Here is a 26,764-nt window from a genome sequence, read left to right on the forward strand (position 1 = left end):
AGATGAGGCATGAACTTTTGTTCTTTGAAAGGATACACGTAAGGAGATGTTCCTTCATTCAGGGCTGAAGATAAAGAAAACAGGAAGCAAATGCCATATCTCCTCCTTCACGGCAAGTTATTATTTGTATGTTTTTACGTTCAAGGTCCTTGTATCTCTGAACAGCTAGGAAAGGGCTTCCTGGAAGAAAAAATATCCAAAAAAAAAAAAAAACCCAAACCCAACCCCAACCAAAACAAAACAACCATGTCCCCCAACGCCTATGGCTCCTCCTTACCAGAGAGAGGAGGATCATCGACTCGCCAACACTGAAATCGTTAAGAGTGGACATTACAAGTTTGCAAAGTCATTGGACCCTAAGCTCACTCGTAGTCCAAGGGAAGCCATGCAGGATGAAGACGGATATGTCACTTTAAATATTAAAGGTCGAAAACCGGCTCTCACCTCAGGTAAGAGTGCCCGGAGCCAGCAACTTGGAAATTAATTGTTGAAATCGGTCAGTCGGAGTTTCCCTTCTCTGCTAGGGGTAGCACGTGTAGTTTCATTTTCCTGATGACCTTCCTTCTCTTCAGAATTTGACTAATACCTACATAGGCTCAGACAGACTTATTTAGAATATCAGCGATAGAAGATAAAAGCAGGGAACGTTACCCTAAGGTTTACACAGTTTCTTGCTGGGAGGAATCAAAATCAAGCGGATAAGGGGAAAGAATGTTTTCTAACCTTCATTTTCGAAGATGTCAGCCAATGGGTATGATTCTCCAGCTGTGGCTTATAAAAGCCATCATTTAGGGGGGTGGGTACAAAACACAACGAAGACCAAGAAACAAAGCTCTTAATCGTCGTTTTTGACTCAGAGTCGAAATCCATTGGAAAAAGATGGGTGCGTGGCATGGGGAATGGGTTATGCTCGCTATTGATGATCACCAAAAGAACACTAGCAAGATTTGGCAATGAATCTATTTATATCACTCAGATAACCTTGAGAGAGCAAGGGCAGAGGTGACACTGCCACATAGCCCGCCCCCTAACATCTTTATTGTGTGCCCACAGTTGACTCTGCTTCCTCACCTTTGTGGCGTGTGATGGCTTTGATTCTGCTGACCTTGTGCGTGGGGTTAGTTATTGGGCTGGTGGCTTTGTGGATGATGTGTAAGTATTGACTCATTGGGAAAGAGTTGACCTGGCAAAAGCAACACCTGAGGGTCCGGGTGGATGCCCCTGAACCAAATTGTCACTGTGGGTCTACTTGTTACTATTTCAATCATCTTCTACATGGCTGCCAAGAAATTCTCAGTTTCGACTTCTGACTTTTTCCTTCTGTTTACTATCACTTTGCTGATTTATTAATTACAATCCCTTTCAAGAATTTTAAACTGGTCTTGGAGATCCCGCTCGGTTTAGATCCCCACGATCTTTTCAAGTTTTTTTTCTCCCTGTCTCGCATATCCCACGCCCCGACCAACATGGGGCTTTCTCGGTTTCCCCGCCTGAGAGTTTGCTCTCTCTAGTCCCTCTTCCTAAAAGCCCTCCTTCCCATTGTGTTTAATGAATGTGTTTATTTTCAGTCAGAAACAATTTGTGTCCCACACACAAAAAATGATCACTTTTTTCTTTTTATAAGTCTAAAAGCCCTTCTTTTTATAAATCTAAAAGCCCATGATGTAGCTGTTGCTGGTTTGTGTACCTGTTTATTTTTCATAAGATATTGTAGAATCTTTCATTTGTCATCTTTTTTTTTTTTGGAAAATGTGAGTAGTAGTGTTAAAAATATTTTGAAATGTTTTATTTATTTTTGAGAAAGAGAGACAATGCGTGGGGGAGGAGCAGAGAGAGAGGGGGACAGAGGATCTGAAGCAGGCTCTCTACTGACAGCAGAGTCCCACGCAAGGGGCTCGAACTCACAGACCATGAGATCATGACCGGAGCCAAAGCCTGAAGCTCAACCGCTGGAGCCCCTCAGGCGCCCCTCCTGTGCCATCTTTTATTCACCCGAATATCACAATATTTTGAGCACAACCAGAAATCAATAATGTATTTTTTAAATCAAAAGAGATTTTGGTATGACGTGAAAAACAAAGTAACGTGCCATCCACCTTTGAAATCTGCTTAGCAACCTGCATTCAAGGAAATCTCAAAACCTGCACCTCATTTGATCAGGGCATTTTCTTACTTTGCGATGGTCTCCTTCATATAACTCAACTTCTTTTGGATGACCACCAGGTGTCAGTTTTGCGCAGTTCTTAATTTGTTCTGGGTCCCCTTCCCCCCTTTTCCCCAGACCCTTTGCAGTCCTCGCCTATTCATGTGTATCCGGTAACCACTCAGTTTGACAATTCTACTGAAAGTAGAGTTCATTGAAAGGTCTCTGCACCACCGTTATTATCCTGATGACAAATTATTACCCAATGTTTACCTCCAGCTGCCACAGAGCGAAACTACCTACAAGCGGAGAACAAAAATTTCTCAGGCACTCTGCACCGGTTGGCACAGCAGTTCTGCCAGTATTTAATAAAACAATCCGAACAAAAGAGCGGCGCCAGTAAGTATGGTTTTGTAACCTCTTCCTCTCCCCTCCCCCCCCCCCGCTCCCCCCTCCCCTGGAGTATTTCTGTGATGTTATCCGTAGGGAATCTGGAGATCTGCAAGCAACATTGAATATAGGGAAAAAGGAAAAGTAGAAAGTAAAGATTCCTATGCTGGGTTTCTCCTTAAGGCCATAAATGCAGCCCATGTGACCGAAACTGGAGATACTACGGCGATAGTTGCTATGGATTTTTCAGGCACAACTTGACGTGGGAAGAGAGTAAGCAGTACTGTGTTAACGTGAATGCCACTTTGCTGAAGATCACCAGCCAGAAAGTTCTGGTAAGGAGATTCTTCTGTCAAATATTTTGGAGTCATGCGGAGCAAAATTGTAAGTGAAGCATTTGATTTTATGCACACAACGCGCGCGCATACAGACACGCGCGCGCGCGCACACACAGCGCGCGCGCGCGCGCACACACACACACGTTTCTCGAGTCTTACAGTTTGTACTAATCTGAACCTTATCAAGCCCAGTAGAAATGACCACAGCTGAGAGTAAAAAGTGTGAAAATGAACTAATGAGACTTCGAATTCTGGTCTTACTCCTGTGACAAGTCATTTAAGCTTTCTCAGCTTTCTTAACTCCATTTACTAACTCACAAAAGAATCTGAAAGTATAAAGAAACTCAGCAGCTCAAATCACTGTAAAATATAAATAACAATGTCCTCTCAGTACTACATGGCTCCCCGGGTCCTGCTAAGTTGTTGAACAGTTGAACTTGAACAAACTATGATACAAACTCCACCTTTCCACAGGCTCTTCGGTAGGGTGGGAACAATCTCATTTGCGAAACACACAGGATTTCAGTTGAAATTTTTCTGCAAAACGCCTTGCCTCTTCCACATTTTCCTCTTTGGCAGCTTCTAACAAAGGCTCTATTTTCTTTTTTTTTTTTTTAATGTTTATTTATTTTTGACAGAGAGAGACAGAGTATAAGTGGGGGAGGGGCAGAGAGAGGGAGACACAGAATCCGAAGCAGGCTCCAGGCTCTGAGCTGTCAGCACAGAGCCCGACGCGGGGCTCGAACTCACAGACCGCGATATCATGACCTGAGCCAAAGTCGGAGGCTCAACCGACTGAGCCACCCAGGCGCCCCAAAGGCTCTATTTTCAAGCGAACTATGTTCACATCCACTCATGCACTCTCTCTTTATTCTTTAGTATAGCTTTTCTCTTCTTCGTGAATCCTGGAAGCAAACCAGAAACCACGCCTTAGAGTCTCCCTTCCACCAAATAATGGGTTAATTTTTTTTAATTTTTTTCGGTAATACGTTTATTAAAACATTTTTTAATTTTTAAAAAATATTTTGAGAGAGAGAGAGAGATTGAAAGAGAGAGAGCTAGCAGGGAGAGGGAGAGAGAGCGTCACCAGCAGGCTCCACTCATGCGGGGCTCGAACACAGATCATGATGTGAGTTAAAACCAAGAGTCAGGCGCTTCACTGGCTGAGTCACCCAGGCGCCCCTGAAACGTTTTTTTAAAGGCATAAAGTATTTATGGTATTCATCCTACACCTTCTATTATGGTAAGTATCATATTCTGTATATTAAACATGAACGCAAGTATAAGTTCGAATACAAGATCAGGATTTGGGTTGTGTGCAGAGATCAAACCAAATGCAAATGCTCAAGCCAGTCACAGTCTACAAAACTGCCATAGTTGATCAGTAAAACTGACTTCTCCTTTCCTGAGCTGGAGTCCACAGAAGTGGACCAGACATGAGGAGAACATTCCACTGACACGCATGCTCCTTTGTGTGTGCTGCTTCATCTACTAACTCGTGTTATGGACTGAAACTCAGAGACGGCATTCGGATAAATACATTAATTTTCTTTCCAATCTGGCAAAAGAAGAGAGTGCCCGAAAACCTCGACTTCAACAGCCAGAGATTAATGGGAGACATGGAAACATGTCTTCAATCTTGCTACCCTAAGCTGATGCCAGATTGGAGACTTACGAATGAAAGAGGAAGCAATGTCATTTTTGAGAAACAAAGAATAGTTGAATGGCAGGTGGACTATACTTTGTACAGTGAAGTATACAATGTGGGTGTATTTTAACGAAAAGAACAGGGGGTTAACAGAAAGGTGAGTTATGGCTGAAGCTTTAAAATATAAGCGGTTAAAGGTGACTTTCAGACACTGTCTCTTATGGAATGCCAGTCTGTGTCTCACATCTGTCAAGAAGCTCAAGTCACTTTTTATTTGTCAAGAATGCATTCTTACCTGTTTTTTCTGAGAGGTATGAGCGTATACGAACATTTGACTCCTTTTAATTTTGTTACCCATAGATTGATTGATTGATTGATTGATCCATCAATTCCACAAATATGCACTGAAACTAGTCCAGAATCTGAACCTACTCAGTTAACAAAACTTCCAGAAGTCCTAACCTTGGGGAGCTTATATTCTAATTGGGGCAATAGGCAATGACCCATAACGTATAGTGGGTAGTGTTCATTCCTAGGCAGAGAAAGGTAAATTAGAGGGCGCCTGGATGGATCAGTTGGTTAAACATCTGGTTTCGGCTCAATTCATGGGTTCGAGCCCCGTGTTAGGCTCTGCACTGACAGCTCGAAGCCTGCTTCAGATTCTCTGTCTCCCTCTCTCTGCCCCTCCCCTGCTTGTGCGCTCTCTCAAAATAAATAAATAAATATTAAAAAAAAAAAAAGAAAAAGGCAAATTAGATAAAGCAGATGCTGTTTATAATCCCTTTGAGAAAGACCTCATATAACTCCCTTTTACTCAATCAACTGAAACAAATTAATACTTCCATATGTAAATTTTGTAGGCTACTACAAAACTAAGCTAAGCGATGAAACCAAAGCCAAGTAGAGGTTAAACCTAGGGAATAATAGTTTCGCCAGCAATATATTTCTTTTTTATGTTTCTTCTCCAGTTGTTTCCCATTATCTTATTTAAGAGCCATATTTGGTACTCTATTTGAAGTGGTAATAATCGACTCTAGTCTTCTGTCAGTGAAAGATAAACACAGAGGAGGTTAGAATATCTGCTTTTTGTGAACATTTTTTCCCCTGTATTCTACAAGCCATTTTTCATTCTGGAACAAGCGAACTTGGCACAATTCTAAACACCAAATATAATTAATATTCATATTGACCTGTGATCTAATTTATTGTTGTTGTTCAGGGTCTTATCAAGAAGCTTTGTCTTTACGTCATTGCAAGACCTGTGAAAGCGTGCTGACCGTTCTATTTATTTGTGTTTGCAATAGGAATACATGAAGTCTAGGACTGGATTCATTCGTTGGGTTGGACTGTCCCGCAAGAACACTAATGAGGTCTGGAGGTGGGAAGATGGCTCAGTGCCCTCCAAAGATGTGTAAGTCACTGGACTTTTGGAATACAACTAGCAAATTTTATTCCTGAGAACCTTTACTCTCTTGATGGCAAGTTACTTAAAAGTTGGGAGGTGGCTTGGGGTGCCTGGGTGGCTCAATCGCTTGAGCGTCGGACTTGGGCTCAGGTCACGATCTCGCGGTCTGCGAGTTCGAGCCCCGCATCGGGCTCTGTGCTGACAGCTCAGAGCCTGGAGCCTGCTTCGGATTCCGTGACTCCGTCTCTCTCTTCCCCTGCCCCGCTTGTGCCCTCTCTCTCTCTCTCTCTCTCTCTCTCTCTCTCTCAAAAATAAACATTAAAAAAATGAAAAAAAGAAAGTTGGGAGGTGGCTCTGTACCCTTCTGTGTGCTACATAAGCAGTAGCTGAGTCACTGACACCTGAGTCCTAATAAGTGACCACGGGTAATAAGACAGTTCTACCTTCCTTACTCTCCCATGCCTTTGCTCTCTATCTGTGTCACAACCAACCTCTACTTCCAATATTTTTCCCCATTCATTTCTACCCTCGAATTTACCGTTGTGATATTTGCACGTGTTGTGTGTGCGCGTGTGAATGCATTTAACGTGATCCGATTCTCTTCACAGATTTTTCGAACAAAATTATCATTCTTGTTGTTTTGTGGTTGGAAGTGATTACTTTGAGGATTCATTGGGACTTTTCAGCATCATTTTACCTACTCTTTCACGCCAGGGTTCTCCAAGAATCAGGCACATCGTTGACAAGGTGGTTCCAATGTTCCTATCATAAGGCTCCATCCTTCTACAGACGAGACAGGCAAAGGAACCAATTGCATTAATAGTTAATATGGCTTTCCAGTTTCCAACCTCAAGATTTTTGCTCACTTTGTATGTCAAAACTCTGTCTTTCCAGTTAAAATGTAAACCATATAACTAAAACTTGTACAATCTGGTCGCTACTAAAATTTGCAATTAATTGATTCAACAGTTCCTAAGTGTTTACTATGGGGATGAACAAAGGATACTGCAGGTACAAGCAAATTTCTTCATAGGTCTTGAGCTTTAGCTCCTGTCATTTTCTGCCTCATTCCCAATACTCTAGGCAAACGGGTGAACCCTCTGTTCTTTCAACAAGCTCAACTTGTTTTGTTGTCTCAGGGCTTTTGGATTTACTGTTTTCTTCTGGAACGTTCCACCTCCGGAACTCCATGGTGGGCTCCCCCTTGTGACTCACGTGTCTGTTTAAACCTCACTTCCTCAATGAGGTCAACTTCAATTACTGAAACTAAATTAGCCCCACATCCACTCGAGTCTGTTATCACATCGTTTCATTTCTTCATAACTCTTACCACTCTCTGAAATGTTTTATTTGTTGGCTTCTTACCAATATCCTCTTATATTTAATGTAAGTTCCCTGATAGAAAGGACTGTGTCCTTGTTGACTCTATCATCGGCACATAAAACAGCTTTGGCACATGGTAGGTATCCTACAGATGTTTGGCCAACCAATTAGATGTATACATTCTTTGTTCTCTTGTCACGAGCAGTGCGGCAGGGAATAAAGACAAAGTAAGGCAATCACGGTAGAGTGTGCTTAGCCTTATATCTGCTAGCTTGTAACACAAATCCTCATTTAAAAAAATGTCTGATCAACTTACTTTTCCTTGAGCTCCTTCCCATTTTGTGCAGCTACTTGTCCTACGGGGTTCTTCTAACTCCTCTCTGTTTATCTAAATCCTATCCTCCCTTCAAGACAGAGCTAAAGCATGCTCTTCTATGAAAAGATGAAAAGATAAAGCCTTCTCCATAGTTTTAGATCCCATCCATATCTGTCTCTTTCTCTGGACTCTAATGGTGCCTACTGCTCACTTACTACTTAATTGATGCTGTTTGAAATCGCTATGGAGCTCCTCAGCTGTGCATACTTTATACTCCCGAGCAGAGTGAACATTTCTCAATGATCTGAATGTGTGTTTTCATTTTTTTTTCCACTTTGTGCCACAAAATACTTGCACGCAGGGTTTGATCGTTGATTGTCGACATCGTTTTTCACGGGAACTCATTCTCCCTTTTCCATTCACAGGTTTGAGCTTTCTGGAAATGGAGGAGACAATATGAATTGTGCCTATTTTTATAATGGGAAAATTTACCCCACCTTCTGTAATGACAAACATTACTTAATGTGTGAGAGGAAGGCAGGCATGACAAAGGTGGACACACTCCTGTAATGCAAAGAGATGGGAAGGATGTCACAGACAGGTGCTTGATTGTACAGTGACAGATCTGGATGAAGGACTTCCTGGACATAAAATTGTTTATTTTTTCCCTTCGTCCCCCTTGGAGTCATCTTTACATTATCTTTTCTACCAACCCCACTTCATTCCTCCTTTATCTATCCCTTCATACTAAGGGATAACTTAATCCCTTCTTTATACATCCGGAAGCCAGTCTGTGAGTTGATCATTTGTTCTCAGTTGTTCTGTTTCCATGGGTTTTCTTTCTTCTTGTCTTCTCCTCATAATTATGTCAACGCAGTATGATTCACTGCATCTTCAGACGCAAACAAAAAAACACTTTAAATTGGAATGAGAACGGCTAGGCTTTCATCAACCGAAGCTGTGCAAGATATCTACGTTTGAAAGACAACATAAGGTAGTGGAAAGAAAATTGAACTTGGACTCTGTAGAACAATGTAGATGATGACTTAACTAAAGTACAACCGTGGACCAAATAGTAGTGTGGCCCCTTTAACGTTCATTTTCTCATACTTCAAATAGAATAGCACCCATTATCTCACGCTCGCCCAACCTAAGAACGGGGTCAGGGTACTAACTATATCGATAACTCCATGAAGGCAAACACCATGACTTTCCTATACGCCCAGCATTAAGCACGGCTCCTTGTGGCTCACGGGAAGCAAAAAAAAATAGTCACTTGTCATCGCGTGAAAAGCACCACAATCTGTAAAACATCACAGAATTACAGTTTGGATTCTGAGTCTGCTTTGGTCAGACTCAACCTCTGTAATTTTCTGTGCAAGGAAAATAAAAGTTTCTGGGCAAGAAGCCTGATGGGGTTGAAAAATAAGAAACTGCTTCCTTAACAAGGCCCGTAGGCAAGCAGACAAAACGGCAAGTAAAAATGTTTTATCTCTTCCTGACAGTTCTATGCTTGGTTTTTGCCGAATAACTCCTGAAGTATTTATAGATACGTGGGGAGGCACCCTTTCACGGGATAACAGGCAAACATCGCATTTCTTTCCCACAGCTTCCTTGAAGCCACTCTTTCTTCTCACATTGGTGGTAATAAAATTTGTGAATGGGATTCTCAAACATCTCAACTGAGAGGCTTGGTAAACCATGCAGATGTGCAAACACAAATACTCAAGGTTCTCAGTTGGAAGGCTGAGAAGACGCTGAGTCCTGTGCTTTTAAGAAGCACTCCGGCTCGATTCTGCTACAAGTAGGTTTTAATACATTGTGAGAAAAACGACATTAGAACTTCCTCCCTGTGTGGCTTTTGGTAAGTTACTCTCAGTTTCCTCATGTGTGAAATGGTTTTAATATTATTACTTTACTCACAGGTAATAGGATCATCTGATATGATATATACAACATTGAGCAGTGTACCAAACATGTAATAAATACTCAACAAATAGGTATTATTTTATACCTTCGTGCTCTAATACCCAAAGACCCTTGGATCTTTTTCTTGTCGTAGACTATCGATAAACAAGCAGATTTTGGAGAGACAGGAAAAATAACACAAATACCTCAAGTTTCGCTTCTACTTCAAATGTCTTAAAATTATGGTCTTGGGGGCAGAGTATCATTATGTTACTGTTTTATTTGTTGATTTAGAGAAATGGAATAGGAACCAATATTTGAGAAAATCATCCAGAAATCAACCATATCTCTGGACTTTAGTGTTTTATCACCCGCAAATGGAAAAACAAAAAACAAACAAAAAACAAACACATATATTTATACATCACTATGGCACAAGTAAATTTCAAAGAATAATATGATATCTTAGGTCCTGGAAAAAATGCAATTAAAAAATGTAAACCTATCAAACTGTGCCTACAAAGATTCTTTTTTCTGGTCCTCAAATCAAAATAATCTTATACATGAAATCAGAATAGCACAGATTTTAATAGCACAGGCTCTGTGATCAGAGCACCTAATTTCAAATACTGATTTCCACTTACTACCCAAGTGAACTTTGGTAAAGTTTGATTTCTCTGCGCTTCAATTTACAACGAAGTTACACTGTGCTAATGACAGTGCCTGTTTCATAGAGCTGTTCTGAGAATCAAAATAATTCACATAAAAGCCTTTTGAAACACTACTTGGAAAGTCATGAATAATCAGTAAAAGGTGGTATGATTAAAAACATCAAAAGCGATACAAGTAACCTATTAATTCTTTATTGGGAGAGCCCAATGTTTCCCCTAAAGAAATTTATCAGAGCGTATACTGTGTTACAGAAAACTAGATCTTTCTAAGCTTGATATTTAGTCCTGATAAAATGTGAGCGCACCTGGAAATTAATGACAACTCATTGAACTTCCTGTTCCTGTGCTCCTGACATTAGTCTTAATGCACGTTTGGTATGCTTATGGCTTCTTCCTCTTCTTCTCTTCAAGATAGAAATCACTACATTAAAAAGGCTACAGAGTTAAGTGACATCGTTTTTCAGATCAGAATCTCAAGTCACATGAAAACCATTAGAAGTATTCAGAGAATTTGCTGGATAGTCTCCCTTTACCTCTTGAGATCCTCTTGGCCCCACCCTGTGTCTTGGGAGGCAGAACTCAAATAACCAGCATTATTTGGGGAAACTTGTCCCTGGCTTCCAGTTAATTTAGCTATTGGGAGGTCCTAGCAGTGATCAAAGGTTGAAATGAGACAGTGGTCAAGGTATTCAGTCCCTGGGTCTTCCCTACCATGACATGGTTTGGCAAAGGAAAGGCTGTAAGTTCGGTATCTCAGGCCATGACCCCTATCAAACAAGTCATAGAGTTCAAACACCCTCCCCTTAACTCCTCAGGCCTAGGGGTGCTAACAGTATCCCAATGCATATCTCACCACCTTTTTTGGGTCCATTAATCCTTCCCCCAACAGTGCCCTTATTCAATGCCCTTAGATTACTCTCTGAATATGCCATTTGTTTTCTTCTGTTACAGAGACCAATGATTGATGCAGGGGGACACTGAAACAAAAGGGAACATTGCAATTTTGCAGATTGTTGAGATTTGCAAACTATGCATTACTAAGACATGACCTTTGGCCATAAGAACAAATGGCCAATATGTGAATGGTGATTAAAGTATCAAGTTTCTTAATACCAATGCTATAGTCACAGGATGTGACAGAAATGGCCACCTATCCACTAAATAACTCATGCTTCCCATTTAGAGTAACATTGTCATAAAAATTTCCCTGGCCAGGCAAAAATCACATTTATCGGGCCCAGCCTTTTAGATCCAAACACAAGCATTACATTAGTGGATGTGGATGTGCTACATGTAGGTTATGGCTTTTCGAGCAGATGTGGATTTGCCATCTTCTCTTTCCCTTTCCAAGGGACTCCGGTGTCTCACGAGATAGAAGGAGCCTGGGTCCCCCTTGGAAGAAATTGACCCAGTAACCAGGGTTACTCAAGCTAAACTGTTATGTGAGCAAGAAATAATCTTTAGTGTGCTTTCTGAAACTCACTTGTCACTACATTACCCTAACTACTACAGCAGGTAAATTGATTTTAGAGATGAAATCCCTCCTTATCTTGTTTGTTTTAAGGATACACAGTGATCCACAGCTCCTTACATCCTGGTTTGTCCCAGGTAAGCGAACCCTGGCTCTTTGCTCCCTAGGTCATCCAAATGCTTCCTACACCAAATATAAGGGTGCTGTTTGGACTTCTATTCTTTTCATCTTGACAATAACCTAGTGCTGTCACCTTCAACATCTGCTGTGCTTTCAAAACCAGAGCAATAATCTATTCTACCATCGGCCTTTGCAAGTTCAGGTTCTTTCTCATTTCCTTCTTTAACAAGTTCTACTTTGGCTTCAACTTCACAAACTTCTACTTTCTAGATGAAGATGCATCGATTCTATTCCTTAAACCCAAACGTAGTTTCCCACCGGCGTGAGAAGTAGTCAATTTCAATTCTTTCACCAGCCTGCACCTGCCACAAGAGGAGATATTTGGCCTCGCCTTCTCCTGGAGACTGCCTTACCTGTCGAAGCATCTCAGACATGCAGGAAGAAGGGACATACAACTCCCTCCAGTGGGATAATCCAACACCAAGCCCTTACCAGAAACATCTGTCTTCCACCAAATGTTCAGGTAACCAGTTCTGATTATTTAGTCCAAGACTTTGCAGTTTACATTTTGTTTCCTGGCCTACGATGAGCCCAAGGTGATTTTTCTAATGAGATTCCGCACGTATGCATCTGATAATGTGCATGATACGCTAACGTGAAAAATGAAGTGATGTGGGAGAGTAAGTAAAGGTGCAAAAGGAAAAGAGCAATGGCTATGACAAATACGTAACTTATGACAAAAAAGTAACCCTTTTCCCTCTCTCTTGCTGGAAAGACAACGAATTCCCAAATTTGGTAGATACATGAAAGAAATCATATATATATTTTTTATTAGTTTGGTTCCTGCATAAAATACCCTGAAAATCACCTGACTAATACTAGGAAATAAAGAGAAAACATGGGTTGAAAACCTGGCAAAATCTTATCAGTCTGGAGCGGTCTGCTCCAGTGATCAGTGCTGGTATTATTATTTAACATTTGTATTAGCTTCTTATTATTTTGATAATAGAGTAACACGGACCGAGGGGTTTAATACAAGACAAATTTGTTATCTTACAGTTCTGAAGGTCAGAAGTCCAAAATTGGTTTCACTGGGCAAGGCGTTGGCAAGGGTGCGTTCCTTTAAGGGGCTCTGGGGGAGAATACATCTCATTGTGTCTTCTAGTTTCTAGAGCGGCATTTCTTGCTTTTCTTGGCTCATGGCCTTTTCCTCCATTTTCAAAGCCAGTAGCATTACGTTTTCAAGTGTCTTTCCGCTTCCATTGTCATATAGCACCCCGACTCCCGACCTCCCACTTATAAAGGCCCAGATTAAACAGGATAAAGCCCCCACTCCAAGATCCTTCACTTAATTTAAAGTCTCTTTTACCACAAAAGGTAATATTTACAGGTTCCAGGGAGTAGGACATGGGCATTTGGCGCAGTGGCATTATTCAGCCTACCACATAATCCAAACAAAGATAACTTTTAATTCTTTCTGGCTAGTGTTAAGAATATAGCAAATCATACATTCTTCATTTTTCCTTCCTGAATAGATTCAAAATTACCTGGAAAAAAAAAAATGTCCCTCAGCCAAAATTTTATGTTTTAAAATTAAGGGGTGCCTGGGTGGCTCATTTAGTTAAGTGTCTGACTCTTCATTTCAGCTCAGGTCATGATCTCCCTGCCCATGAGTTTGAGCCTCGTGCCAGGCTCTGTCTGTGCTAATGGCTCAGACCCTGGAGTCCGCTTGGGATTCTGTGTCTCCTTCTCTCTCCGCCCCTTCACGATTCATGCTCCATTTCTCTCTCTCTCTCAAAAATAAATACACATTAAAAAGAATTATTTTTTATTTAAAAATATTTGTTTACATTTATTTATTTTTGAGAGAGAGAGAACGCGCGCGCGCGCGCGCGCGCGCACAAGTGGGGGAGGGGCAGAGAGAGAGAAGGAGGCACAGAGTCTGAACAGGCTCCAGGCTCCGAGCTGTGAGCACAGAGCCCGACGTGGGGCTCGAACTCACAAACCGTGAGATCATGACCTGAGCCGAAGTCAGACGCTTAACCGACTGAGCCACCCAGGCGCCCCCCTCCGCCCCAATTTTTTTTTAATAAAAGAAATATCTTTGAACCAATCTTGTTCAAGTGGCACTGGAGAGAGATGAGGATGTTTGCTTTCAAAAATGAAGGCTTACTACCCGGTTTGCTCTAAAAGATTGCTGGAAGAGAAAACTAGAAAACTAGGTAGTAAGATTGTGGCATCATATACCGTTAAGAGAAGTATGTTGTTTAACCTATTGGATTTGACATTTTTCCAAATCTAACTTGCATTTCCAAAAGTTTCCTGTTACCACAGTCCCCAGGGCTTCAGGGATTCTCTAGTAGGAATGCAAATTCTTTCTTTCACTCGGTCTGCTCTTAGCCCATGTCTTTCGTCTACTTTCTCTAACTCAGTATCATTGGCCCTATTCCTTGCTCAGGAACATGGTGTCTTCTGGTGGTGATTTCATGTATTTTCTGCGTGGGCTCAGTAACAACCTCTGTTTTCCTGGGCATCAAGTGTAAGTACAAAAGGGTATCTTCTAAATAATCTCTCTGTATACATACTACATATACTTTACATATAATTATACATTATAAAAATACATATGTACATATACGCTGCATGTAGCTTTATAGACAATTCTATATATCATTATAAATAAATGTCATAGTTTATAAATAGATAAACCAATCAATGAGAAACCTGTAAATGCATATAAGTGATGTAAAATAATGGCTTACTAATTTAAGTTATGGGGCATTTATGTAACTCTCTAAGCACTGGGATGCTACTGATAACTTTTAGCGCTCATCTGCACGAGTTAATTGTTTAACTCAATTCTAATGCCATCGTCTCTTTGGGGAAAATAATGCAAATAATGACTTATATTATGATTCAATTTGTGACTCTTATTGGTATGCCAAAGGATGCAATTTGAAAGATTTCAGTATAATGCTCTTTCTTTTCTAAATATGCATGTATTCTAAATATGACTTTATGCAGATTATTTTAGTAAGAGCTTTTCACTTTATATGAGGCAAAGTACAAGATAGTAAGCTTAATGCAATCTGAACACTTTATTTGGGCCGTATTTAATCACATGTCTTTAGTCCAAATTTTAAGACATGTTTTCATATCTGGCTAGTGAAATTTTTATAAAATATAATAATTACAGAGCTGCAGATTACAAAAAAGAAACAAAAAAAACAACCAACAACTTGGATTATCACTCATGCTAGCACTAGGAAGTATATGTAGAAAGACAGAGATAAAGTTTATTGTCCAGAAAATTCCTCCTTTTCATATGCTCTGGAAAAACATTTCTCTATCTAGCAGACATTAACTGGTGAGAATTATGAGTTCTAGAATGGAGACGGGTTCAGATTTGCTTCCACAAAGTACAAGAAACTTGATCTTGTTCATGTTAGCCATGAACTTATTTTCCTGATTGTTCTTAGAAAATTGTTTTAAGGGGGCGCCTGGGTGGCGCAGTCGGTTAAGCGTCCGACTTCAGCCAGGTCACGATCTCGCGGCCCGTGAGTTCGAGCCCCGCGTCAGGCTCTGGACTGATGGCTCAGAGCCTGGAGCCTGTTTCCGATTCTGTGTCTCCCTCTCTCTCTGCCCCTCCCCCGTTCATGCTCTGTCTCTCTCTGTCCCAAAAATAAATAAACGTTGAAAAAAAAAAATTAAAAAAAAGAAAATTGTTTTAAGGGGGTGCCTGGGTGGCACAGTCGGTTAAGCGTCCGACTTCAGCCAGGTCACGATCTCGCGGTCCGTGAGTTCGAGCCCCGTGTCAGGCTCTGGGCTGATGGCTCAGAGCCTAGAGCCTGTTTCCAGATTCTGTGTCTCCCTCTCTCTCTGCCCCTCCCCCGTTTATGCTCTGTCTCTCTCTGTCCCAAAAATAAATAAACGAAAAAAAAAATTAAAAAAAAAATACAAGTTTTGGCTTTTTTTTTGCATTAATAGCTACAAATACCTACTTTTAAAACTTATAAATAGCACTATACAAATGTAAAATATTTTTACTAGTGGCTTTTCTTCATGTATAGTGGCTTTTAGTTTTTTGCTACCAATAGTGCCATTGGCCAAGATCATCTTTTACACTCCCAAAACATTCTTAGGGCTTTTATTAAGTAAAAGCCAGTTACAGAAACAAGAGTTGTGCTAAACAAGAAGTGGTTTGTTGACTTCAGACTTTCTTATCGCTGTCCTTCTAGTTATAGATTATTTTATAGCCAGTGTATTTTGAGTTGTAAAAATCATGTTTAATGTCTAATAATTATCTCATCTTAATCATGTTCCACTTAATAAAGAATGTTAAATATTCTCTCCGTGAAAATTTTCACTGTAAGAAAAAGGCCAATAATAATATTTAAATTATTATATACTATATAATTTAATATACATATTAGAAACAGGGGCATGTTTCTGACAAAGAGTGATGAATGAAATCCATATCCTGTTTAAATATGAAAGTAATGCATGGGTTAATTACAAATTTTTCTTGTATACCATTAAAAATGCATCCATATATATCTGACAATAAAAATGACTGGTAAAATTAATCATGTACGTTGATATAAAAGGATACACTGCAGTAATTTAAAGAGGTCTTCTAGAACTGTTGCTATTAATATGGAGATATGGTTACACAATAGTTCCCATGAAATAAGCAGACTTAAAAGTCACTTATGGAAAAATACAGTTTTATAAAAATTATATGTAACATAGATGGGGTTTTACATGCATATGTGGAAAAAAGTTTTAGTAGATATAAACTAAATGCTAACAACTGCTATTTGAATGGTGGGTTTAAATGTAAGGAAAAGCAGTTTCTTGCTTTCTTCCTACTATGTTGTATTTTCTATTTTTTTCTACCAAATGATTTATGCTAATTTCTATTTTGAAAGCTCTGCAGTGCAACATATTTTCTAAAACATCAAATTTTTTTCATTTGTTTTTACTCTTCTTTTTCATTTTCTTAATTCATCCATTAAGTATATCATACAACATCGTATAATTACAAGATACTTTTATTTGGGGGGCTTTAAAAACATTTGTCTTATATTCCCCCAAATAAATATATTGTTTAATCTTTATTCCTCACTTGTCGCAAATTGATCACAAGCCCAACACTGTATTTTGCTTCCCATTTGCGGGGGAACAAAAGAGAAGTCTCATTTCCCTTTCTCCAGTTTTATTACAGTTTTATACAGTACAACCTTTTCAGATGGTAATAAACACAGCAGCAATAACCTCAAGAATATGGTTAATCTAGAAAGAGTTCATCGAAATTTAAACTTCTGGAATAATACTTCAAATTCCTAAAAAAATATTATTTTCAATCTCTAAACGTGACAGATTATTGATAGAATAAAATAAATAACATCACTGTCCTACTCCCCACTCTGGTTATATCTAGCCTTTTGCTAAGAAGGAACATAATCCAAGCCACTAGCAGCCTAGGTTACTTGAACCGCCAATGGACAAGGTATAAACCATCCATTGCATATCTAGTCCCTAGCTCTTGAGCAAAATATAGAAAAGAGGGTAAGAGTCCTAGACCATATTGGGAAAGATTAGCATATGTGTAATAATAGACCCTAACGTAGAAGAGATAGTTCGATAAAAGTGGTATTATTTTAAGACCTATTGGATGAATGTTTTCGCAAACTGATCAAAAACATTAAGCCGCGGGTTTCAAGACATTCTATAAAAACCAAACGGCACAAAGAAAAGCAATATCCATGTGAAGAAAACTATTTAATAGACTAGGAATAGATGGGTACTTTACAATATGATTTTTTTTTAATTTTTTTTTTCAACGTTTATTTTATTTTTGGGACAGAGAGAGACAGAGCATGAACGGGGGAGGAACAGAGAGAGAGAGGGAGACACAGAATCGGAAACATATAATATGATTTTTAAAAAGAATCGACCTAAAAAGTGAGTCAGACTTAGAAGAAAAGAACAGCAACAAAAAATAATATAAAAGTAATGTGAAAATGGGAGAAAGGCAGGCCCTGCCGAATATTGAAATAAAATTATAAATCTAAAATAACGAAGGCTGTGTGGTTCATTCCACCGAGAAGCAGGCAGATCGAATGTAACTAAAATAATAGAAATATATTATTCCCATTATTCTATCCCTTCAGCTACAGATGGCAAGTAAATGAGGATGGGGAGGAAAGGCACGTGGGAGGCTCAATCGGTTAAGCATTGGACTTCGGCCAAGATCATTATTTCATGGTTCGTGAGTTCGGGGACCCACAAGGAACTCCGTACTGGTGGTGCAGAGCCTACTTGGGATCCTCTCTTTCTCTCTCTCTCTCTCTCTTAGTCCCTCCCCCACTTATGCATGCGGCACTCTCTCTCTCTCTCAAAATAAATAAACTTAAAAAAAAAAAAAAAGACAACGGGGAGGGGTTTCATTCAGTAAAGGATATGAGACCACACACAATGTAGCCATCTGGGGGAGAAAGGCTGAAGTCATACCTTATAAATTCCAACGAAATAAATTCCAGCTACCAAATATGGAAAAATGAACTACACTTATAAAAGTATAATCTCAAGTGTAAATTTTTTACTAAAAATGACTCAAGAAACAAAACACATGAACAGAAGGGAATAGAAGGGGACAATACGATAAAAGCAGAGAGGGAGGCAAACCACAAGAGACCCTCAAATACAGGGGACAAAACTGAGAATTGCTGAGGGGGTGCTGGGTGGGGGGATGGGCTAATTGGGTGCTGGGCATTAAGGAGGGCACTTGTTGGGATAGGCACTGACTACCAAAGGTAGATGATGAATCTCCAGATTCAACTCCAGACGCCGTTGTTACCGTGTATGTTAACTACCTTGGATTTAAACAAAATCAAAAATTTTAAAAAGCATCTGACGTACGTGGGGCAAACTACCACACGCAAAGTCAAAAGACACACCAGGACAGTGTAACTGCAGCTCGTATCAGCGAAAAGCTCAGTTTACCAAAGTACAAGTGCACTAACAGAACCCGTTACACGAGATTGATTTGCCGAAGAAGAGTCACACGACCCTGAATGCCAGGGCTGACCAATGTACAGTTTACCATAAGAAAAGGGTACAATTTAACGACCACATTAAAGTAAGGATATGTATTACAATGAAGGATCCGGACAGGCCAGGTACGAACAGGTGTCTCGTCCTCCCTCTGTGACTATCCTTTCGGAGCACAGTTCTTCTCTTCAGTCAGGAACCACCAATGTATACACAGAATACTTTGGTACCAGGGCACCCCAAATAGAGTCTTGCCTGGGAATTTTTATATTTTGCTGACCGCATAGGCATACTTCTGTAAGGTAACCGGCTTCAACAGCAGACCCTGCTCAGGACCTCCTTGTAACCAGGGGCAAATCATCGGTCATATGGCATCAGTAAAGAATGCCGACAAGCTAGTATAATCTGGCCCCAACATCCTCAGGCTGATGACTGCAAAGCGACACTATTAATCAGTATGTCTCATACCTCGTCCAGAGGTCGGTACCAGGCAGAAACTTTACAGACACTGTCAGGCTGATCCCAGGCCTGTTTGAATGAATTCTCAGCACAATAAGCACCTCATATAAAACAGTCAAGGAAAGAGTAGAAACTCAATGAGAAAAATTATAATTATGTATGTAATTATATATTATATATTATATATGATTATACACTTCATAGAAAAGGAAATACAAATGACATTTATATGTACGAGAAAATGTTTCGACACCAGTGTAAAAAGGGAAATGCAAAGTCAAATGATATTGAGATACCATGTGCAACAGCATATATGGAGGGTAATTTGGAAATACGTAATACAACTTAAATGTACATAAACTTTGACCAAGCAACTTATCTTAAAAATATGCTTGCATAGGTGTGAAATTATGTATGACTAAGGTTCTTTATTACAGTATTTATTTCTGGAATGCCAAAAGATTACAAACAGTCTAAAAGTCAATAGGAAATGTCTAACATAGGGGCCCCTGGGTGGCGCAGTCGGTTAAGCGTCAGACTTCAGCCAGGTCACGATCTCGCGGTCCGTGAGTTCGAGCCCCGCGTCGGGCTCTGGGCTGATGGCTCAGAGCCTGGAGCCTGTTTCAGATTCTGTGTCTCCCTCTCTCTCTGACCCTCCCCTGTTCATGCTCTGTCTCTCTCTGTCCCAAAAATAAATAAACGTTGAAAAAAAAAAAAGAAAATGTCTAACATAAATCATGATATATCCAGACAATGGAATTCAATACAGTTATAATGAAAGGATGAGAAAGCTATTTATATACTGATATAGAATTAGGTCCAAAATATACTTTATAATTACCTTTTTTTAAAGTTTACTTACTTATTTTGAGACAGAGACAGCATGATTGAAGGAGTAGCAGAGAGAGAGAGAGAGAGAGAGAGAGAGAATCCCAAGCAGGCTTCTTACTGCCAACACAGAGCCCGATGCGATGCTCAGTCTCATGAACCAGGAGATCATGACCTGAGTTGAAACCAATAGTCAGACACTCAACTGACTGAGCCACTCAGGTGCCCCCCCAAATATATTTTAAGTGGTAAAATAAAAGGTGAAAAACCATATAAACAGATTGCTACCGTCCATACAAAGGGAAGAGAGGGCATTTTATATGCATTTGCTTGTAAAATTCAAGCAAACATATATGGAAGAGTAAAAAAGAAATTGGTAAAGCTGACTGCTCTTGGGAAGTGAAGTCAGGTGCATGGGGAGACTGGGTGATAAAGTGGCTTTTTGATTTGTCTCCTTTGAAGTTTTTGATTCTTGAACAGTGTAAATTGTAAACAAAAACTTAATGCGAATTAAAGTCCCAAAGATCATCAGTAATTTGCAGCTGTACTTAGTCTGTATGGAAAAACTACTTTGCAATAATTTGTTAGCATTTTTTATTAAGAATGATTGTTATTGTTTGAAGTGTTCCAGGTGTCCACTATTGCAATGAAGCAGCAAGAAAAACTCATCCATCAGGAGAGAACAATGTGGAATTTCACACGATGGCAGAAAAACCATAACCTTCAGATGAAATACTGTCAAACCTTGATGCAAAGCTCCTTCATTTCAGGTAATTGATATCAAATCAGTTTCCACTGTGCAGATACAAATGTAGGCACCAATCCCTTAAAAGAAACAGTGACATACATTTTACTCTCTGCAGAACTACAGTCAGAGCTTTAAATTAGGAGGGACGTAATTTTGATCCACACTTCAGTTCAATCTTATTTATATATTTCCATAGAACGTGGAAAATACTGAGGTCCCACAAAATTCAGATTTAAAAAGCATATAGTCAAATTTCAAAGGGAAATGTGTAGGATTAGATCAGATTTTTTTTTTAAGCAGCATTTGATGTTTTACCCAATCACTCCAATTTGTAAGTGCATCTTTTTGTTTGTTTGTTTGTTTGTTTGTTTGTTTAATTTATTTTTGGGACAGAGAGAGACAGAGCATGAATGGGGGAGGGGCAGAGAGAGAGGGAGACACAGAATCGGAAACAGGCTCCAGGCTCTGAGCCATCAGCCCAGAGCCCGATGCAGGGCTCGAACTCACAGTCCGTGAGATCATGACCTGAGCTGAAGTCGGACGCTTAACCGACTGCGCCACCCAGGCGCCCCTTTAATTTTTTTCTTTTTAACGTTTATTTATTTTGAGACAGAGAGAGACAGAGCATGAACGGGGGAGGGGCAGAGAGAGAGGGAGACACAGAACCGGAAGCAGGCTCCAGGCTCTGAGCCATCAGCCCAGAGCCCGACGCGGGGCTCGAACTCACAGTCCGTGAGATCATGACCTGAGCTGAAGTCGGACGCTTAACCGACTAAGCCACCCAGGCACCCCTGTAAGTGCATCTTTAGTTATAGTTCTAAATTCTTCAATATATTTGGTTGAGACATTGCTTTAGATTCAAATTTAGATATCCCTTTGGGCAGAAAAATCATGTTAGAATCAGAGTCTTTACCACAAAAATTATAACAATGCAGGGTTCAGCTCTTTTTAAATATTCTATGAAGTTATTTAAGTTTTATCTTTTACATCTCTTACAAGCATTTCTTTTCAAGTAGGCTCCACACCTAACATGAGGCTTGAACTCACAACCCTGAAATCAAGAGTCACACTCTACCGACTGAGCCAGCCAAGCTGCTCCCCTCTTACAAGCATTTAAACCTAAAACAGCCTATTTCTATTTGTTTTGTAGTTTGTCAAATATTCTATGGTTACCTAATTGGCATTAATTATCCTTGGAGTGAATACCATTTAAAGAATCACCAATGAGAGAGATCAAAAACCTACTATAGCTCCTTCTGACTAAAATGTGGTCAAATAAATGTTTACAGAATCACTGTGTGCCCCACAGTGTTTTTAAATACATCAAGCTTTTGCAAGCATGAGTTGGGCCCACATCTGAGCCACCGACCTTGAGACAATGACAATATCCATTTTGGAGACCTACAAATCTAACATGTCCTCCAACCTTTCAGCTGCCATTGTCAATGCCACTCAGGCTATAACTTTAACAATAGACAAGACACTGATCAGCATAGATTATAAATGAAGGATAATGAAAAGCTTTAAATAACTCAACATTGGATCCATGGAAACTGATAATGAACTATTTGTGACCCTCAGTAGAAGTCCTCTGTCTAGAAACTAGAGTTCTGGAAATGCCAGTGTCTTTCCCTCTATAAAACTGTGCAAGAAACGGTCAAATTCTTGCTTTTCGGTTCCCCTTTTATACTCTTGAGCACACTTTTTTTGTGAATACATTCTTTAAGACAGGGTTCATAAAACCGATTAAACAATATGGCTTACTTGTTAGTTATATCCAAGTTCTGAAATAAGCTTATTGGTCACTTATGTTTTTCTTCAATTTTCCTCACTCACATTTTTCTAAAATCATTCCTCAAAGTAGAATGAACTGTTTGTTCTCTCCCTTACATGCGAAACACGTTCATGTTTAACTCTCAGAATTTAAACATCAACTTGAAACTTATTACTCAGCTTGCCCAATGGTCCAGTATATTTCCAATTAGATTGGACCAGTGAGGTTAACAGACATGAAACAATAAGCAAACAAATGAAGACATAAATGATGTCAACCTAAAGAAGGGAAATATTTATAAAAATAGAACAATCAGCTCACTTATTATAGAAGAGGAACAATTTGGGGAAAGACATTCCAAAGCTGATTTTAAGTTTAAGAAAGAGAGAGAGAGAGAGAGAGAGAGGGAGGGAATCCCAAGCAGGCTCAGCACTGTCAGCTTGAAGCTTGATGTGGGGCTCAAACCCACGAACGTGAGATCACGACCTGAGCGGAAACCAAGAGTTGGTCGCTTAACCAGCTGAGCCACCCAGGCCCCCAAAGTTAATTTTATCTTAAACTAGTTCTTACAGACCTATTGTAGCTGGAAATAATTATATAAATCTCACTACGGTAAGTACTGCCTCATACAAACCATTTGGTTAAAAGTGCTCAGTTTCACCGCGGGTGAGGCAAGGGGTTCCTTTGGGGAGATGTGCTACTGATATTTTTCTGATAAATTTAACAAGGTATGTTTATATTCAAAGCCCATAACTGCAGCCCTTGTCCAAACAACTGGATTCAGAATGGTGGAAGTTGCTACCATGTCTTTGAAAACTGGAAAATCTGGCATACCAGTAAAGAGGACTGTTTGAAGGAGGGCTCTAATCTTCTACAAATAGACAGCAAAGAGGAAATGGTAAACACTATCTCGTGGTTTCCTATCATTCTGAAAATACCCTGATACGTTAAAAGAAAGGACTGATTCTAAGAAGACAGGACTCCTTAATATTCTACAAGAGTAGTATATTTGTTGTACGTAACAAAGGTTTCAAAGAGACGGAGTGGGAATTACCAAAGTTTGTTTTCCCTTTAATTAGACAAACAAAACAAAAGCAGGAAGCTATCCAGAAATCAACGAGAATATGTTAGCTGTATGTCCTTTGTTCATCAAAAAGGCGAGGCGGTAAAGGAAATACTATTTTATGACTTGTTGATCCACTCCAAGATGTACGTATATTACAGTTGTGTGTGGTTCAGAGTCATCGCTTTCAATGCTGTAGGGAAGTATAACAACCAATCACAGCTCTGTAATTACCAAGGAAAAGCGGAAGTATAAAAAGGGAAGTGACGTCATGAAATGGAGCGGTCTATGAAAATAAGCATTTGCTAAATGAAACGTTTAGTCTGGTTTACTACCATCTTAACAAGCAGTGTTTCCCTGAAATCATTTTACATATTTATGGAAATATGTATGAAGTAGAATACAGAGTTGACACATTTCTGACCTCATTAAAAATGTATGCTTGCTATACTCAATAATTAGCTAACGTTCAATTTTCCAAGAATAATGAGAGAACCATTTAACGATATGTTAAGGACACGCAGGAAACCAAGACAACTTGAACTCACTACCATTATAGGCTTCCACTATTTTTTCTGTGCAAATTTGGTGACAAAAGCTAGTCATGTTTTTTTCTAACAGAATACCCCTACAGTTAAGTTGCCTCTGGAATCTTCTAAATTATTTCTCGTATTGAAGTATACTGGGAAAGAATGATCTATGCGGTCTATGATGTCAAGGATATTTCTACTCTTCCTCATTAGTATCACACCTTGTTTTGACATGTATTAACTGTCAAACTCGGAATCTGTTAAGATTATTTTATTGCCAGATGCTTATTTTCCTTATAGTCCTTAAGACCCCATCTATCGTACGACAATAAAAACAAATCTATGAAATGTATCCCTTCTTTTAAAACCATCTCTGTCTTATTCTTTCTCAATTTCCATCTAGGCAAAATGTCACACTTTATATTTCATCGTAGTTTGTTGCTGTTTTCCCCCTAGTTCACTGTTGAGGTCTTGTTGCTTCTAGGACTTTATCACTGGCAGCCTGAGGAAGATCAAAAGTGGCTATGATTACTGGGTGGGATTGTCTCAGGATGGTCTCAGCAGATCGTGGCTTTGGCAAGATGGCTCCGCTCCTCCCCCTGACCTGTAAGTGTCTGAGGGAATTGTTACAAGAAAAATTAGAAACCTGAGGCAATTCAGACGTTCCTTTTATTTTATACCTCAGAGTTTTTCCAGAAGACAGAACCAGCAATGATAGCTTCACAGGCTTTTTATTGGAACCAAAGCTGAGGTCATTGAAGGGTAGCTTCATGGCTTCCAAGTTTTCGTCCTTCTCAGTCCTGCTGCCATCACCCGTAGCACATTCACATCAAAATTGGAGACACTGCATGAACAACATTTATCAGTATCATGACATTTCCTGTGGACCGTTTAATGGCTAGAGTACTAAGGGAAAGACATTATGGTGATTATTAAGCGATTTCCATATTAAGGTTTTTAGATAGAACTAGGGACATTGGTGAACAGGATTAGGTGCCTTAGTATTTTGAGAGTTAAGAGTCGGGAGAGAAATCCTGAGTTAGAGCCAACTTTGGTGTCTCTATTTCTTTTAATATGAGGCTTTTTGCTATTATAGTAGCATATTTTTATGGAGCGAAAACAGCTCTGTTACTGAAGAAAGAGGGTGCCATAGGAGGATACCATATTAAAACAAAACAAACAGCTACCCACCTCTCGTTAGGTACCCACAAGACCATCACAGTCAGCCCCACGCCTAAAGTCGGATTCACTGACTTTGCCTCCCCAGGTCACCAGTAAAGACACTCCAATCAACTAACCAGCTTTGCGGATATCTCAAGGACAAGTCCCTGTCTTCCGCTAACTGCAGCATTTGGAAATATTTTATCTGTGAGAAGTATGCATTATGATCCTCTACCTGAACAAAATTGCACTTGAAGAGATCTATTGCAAGAGTGCGCTGATCAGGCCATTGGAAAACCTGCCACAAAATTCCAAAGGGCAAGTGAAGTGTGACTATGTGTGGGCTATGAAACTACCTACCTGGGAGGTAGGTATCAAAACCTATCTCTGCATTTACACTTGGCAATTTCCTTCAATGCTTTCCAGACCTTCATTTGACATTGTGTAAATTGCCAAGAATAAAAGTGACTTCGAGCTACTGAGGACAAAATCCCGAAACGCTGAGAACAAACTGAAGAAAAAACATGTTCTTGTGCTTTTGCTTCCCCCCTTAATCTAGAGTGACTATAAACTCCACACAAAAATCTATAAGCCCCTGGGGGGATGATGCCTTTCTAGCTGGCTGATTTTTTTTATATATATAAATAAATAAATGTAGGCTTTTAAAATCTCTGCCCGCCAGATCTTTCTTTGCATGTTTTCTAGGCTTCCAGGCATTCCACTATTGAATCTGCAGGAGAGTAGGACAGAGATATGGATTTTCATATTAGAAAGAAGACAGACAGCTATCTGCTGCCTGTAAGACAATACCCTTTTAGGATTGCAGAATTCTACTGGACACTTGCATTACTAGCACTTTATATAAGTAGAAGGAGTAGTTAGGCCGTCAGTACCAGTGCATCTCCAGTAAAGGACAGCTGTGAACTTCCTTCTTTCCTCTCTCTGACTGTCTCTAGTACTCACAAATCAAAGGACTCAGGCTGGGACTCTCAAGGTTAACACTCCAGCATTTTTTATTTTTTTAAATTTCAATTCCGGTATAGTTAACATACACCGTAGTATTAATTTCCGGGGTACGATGTCGTGATTCACCAGTTCCATACATCACCCTGTGTTCATCATGATAAGTGCATTCCTTAATCCGCATCATCTATTTAACGCCCCCTCCCCACTTCCCCTCTGGTAACCATCAGTCTCCTGTCAGTAGTTAAGAGTCTGTTTCTTGGCTTCTCTTTTTCCCTCTTTGCTCACTTGCTTTGTTTCTTAAATTCCATATATAAGTGAAATTATATAGTATTTGTCTTGCTCTGACTTTCTTATTTCACTTAGCATTATACTCTCTAGCTCCATCCATGTCATTGCAAATGACAAGATTTCATTCCTTTTAATGGCTGAATGATATTCCATTGTGT

At 39.7% G+C, this 26,764-nt stretch overlaps 1 protein-coding gene across 2 annotated transcripts; it reads left to right on the forward strand.

Moving 5' to 3' along the window:
* The first annotated feature begins 168 nt into the window (after positions 1-168).
* On the forward strand, positions 169-26,024 carry CLEC1B (C-type lectin domain family 1 member B). Of its 2 annotated transcripts, XM_043561691.1 has the most exons (9): positions 2,096-2,542; positions 2,784-2,868; positions 5,824-5,930; positions 12,089-12,256; positions 14,192-14,272; positions 20,700-20,846; positions 23,345-23,496; positions 24,676-24,797; positions 25,459-26,024. In XM_043561691.1, exons 3-9 carry the CDS (start codon positions 5,885-5,887, stop codon positions 25,577-25,579), a joined length of 837 nt encoding a protein of 278 aa, XP_043417626.1. In that variant the 5' UTR covers positions 2,096-2,542; positions 2,784-2,868; positions 5,824-5,884; the 3' UTR covers positions 25,580-26,024. The 2 variants fall into 2 exon arrangements, with proteins under 2 accessions (XP_043417627.1, XP_043417626.1); XM_043561692.1 differs by lacking the exons at positions 12,089-12,256; positions 14,192-14,272; positions 20,700-20,846; ... (1 more) ...; positions 24,676-24,797; positions 25,459-26,024 and adding exons at positions 169-449; positions 1,054-1,152; positions 7,989-9,981 and having other exon boundaries at positions 2,423-2,542; positions 2,717-2,868.
* Positions 26,025-26,764: the final 740 nt, after the last annotated feature.

This window comes from Prionailurus bengalensis, chromosome B4 (genome assembly GCF_016509475.1).
Source record: "Prionailurus bengalensis isolate Pbe53 chromosome B4, Fcat_Pben_1.1_paternal_pri, whole genome shotgun sequence".
NCBI classification, from domain to species: Eukaryota; Metazoa; Chordata; class Mammalia; order Carnivora; family Felidae; genus Prionailurus; species Prionailurus bengalensis.

What these genes read in the sequence shown, in the direction of transcription:
- CLEC1B (XM_043561691.1), top strand. Translation starts at nt 5,885, where the DNA reads ATGAGGTCTGGAGGTGGGAAGATGGCTCAGTGCCCTCCAAAGATGT. An exon ending in TCAGTGCCCTCCAAAGATGT is followed by an intron (nt 5,931 to 12,088) that starts GTAAGTCACTGG and finishes TTCTTTCACCAG; the next exon opens with CCTGCACCTGCCACAAGAGG. An exon ending in GTCTTCCACCAAATGTTCAG is followed by an intron (nt 12,257 to 14,191) that starts GTAACCAGTTCT and finishes TTCCTTGCTCAG; the next exon opens with GAACATGGTGTCTTCTGGTG.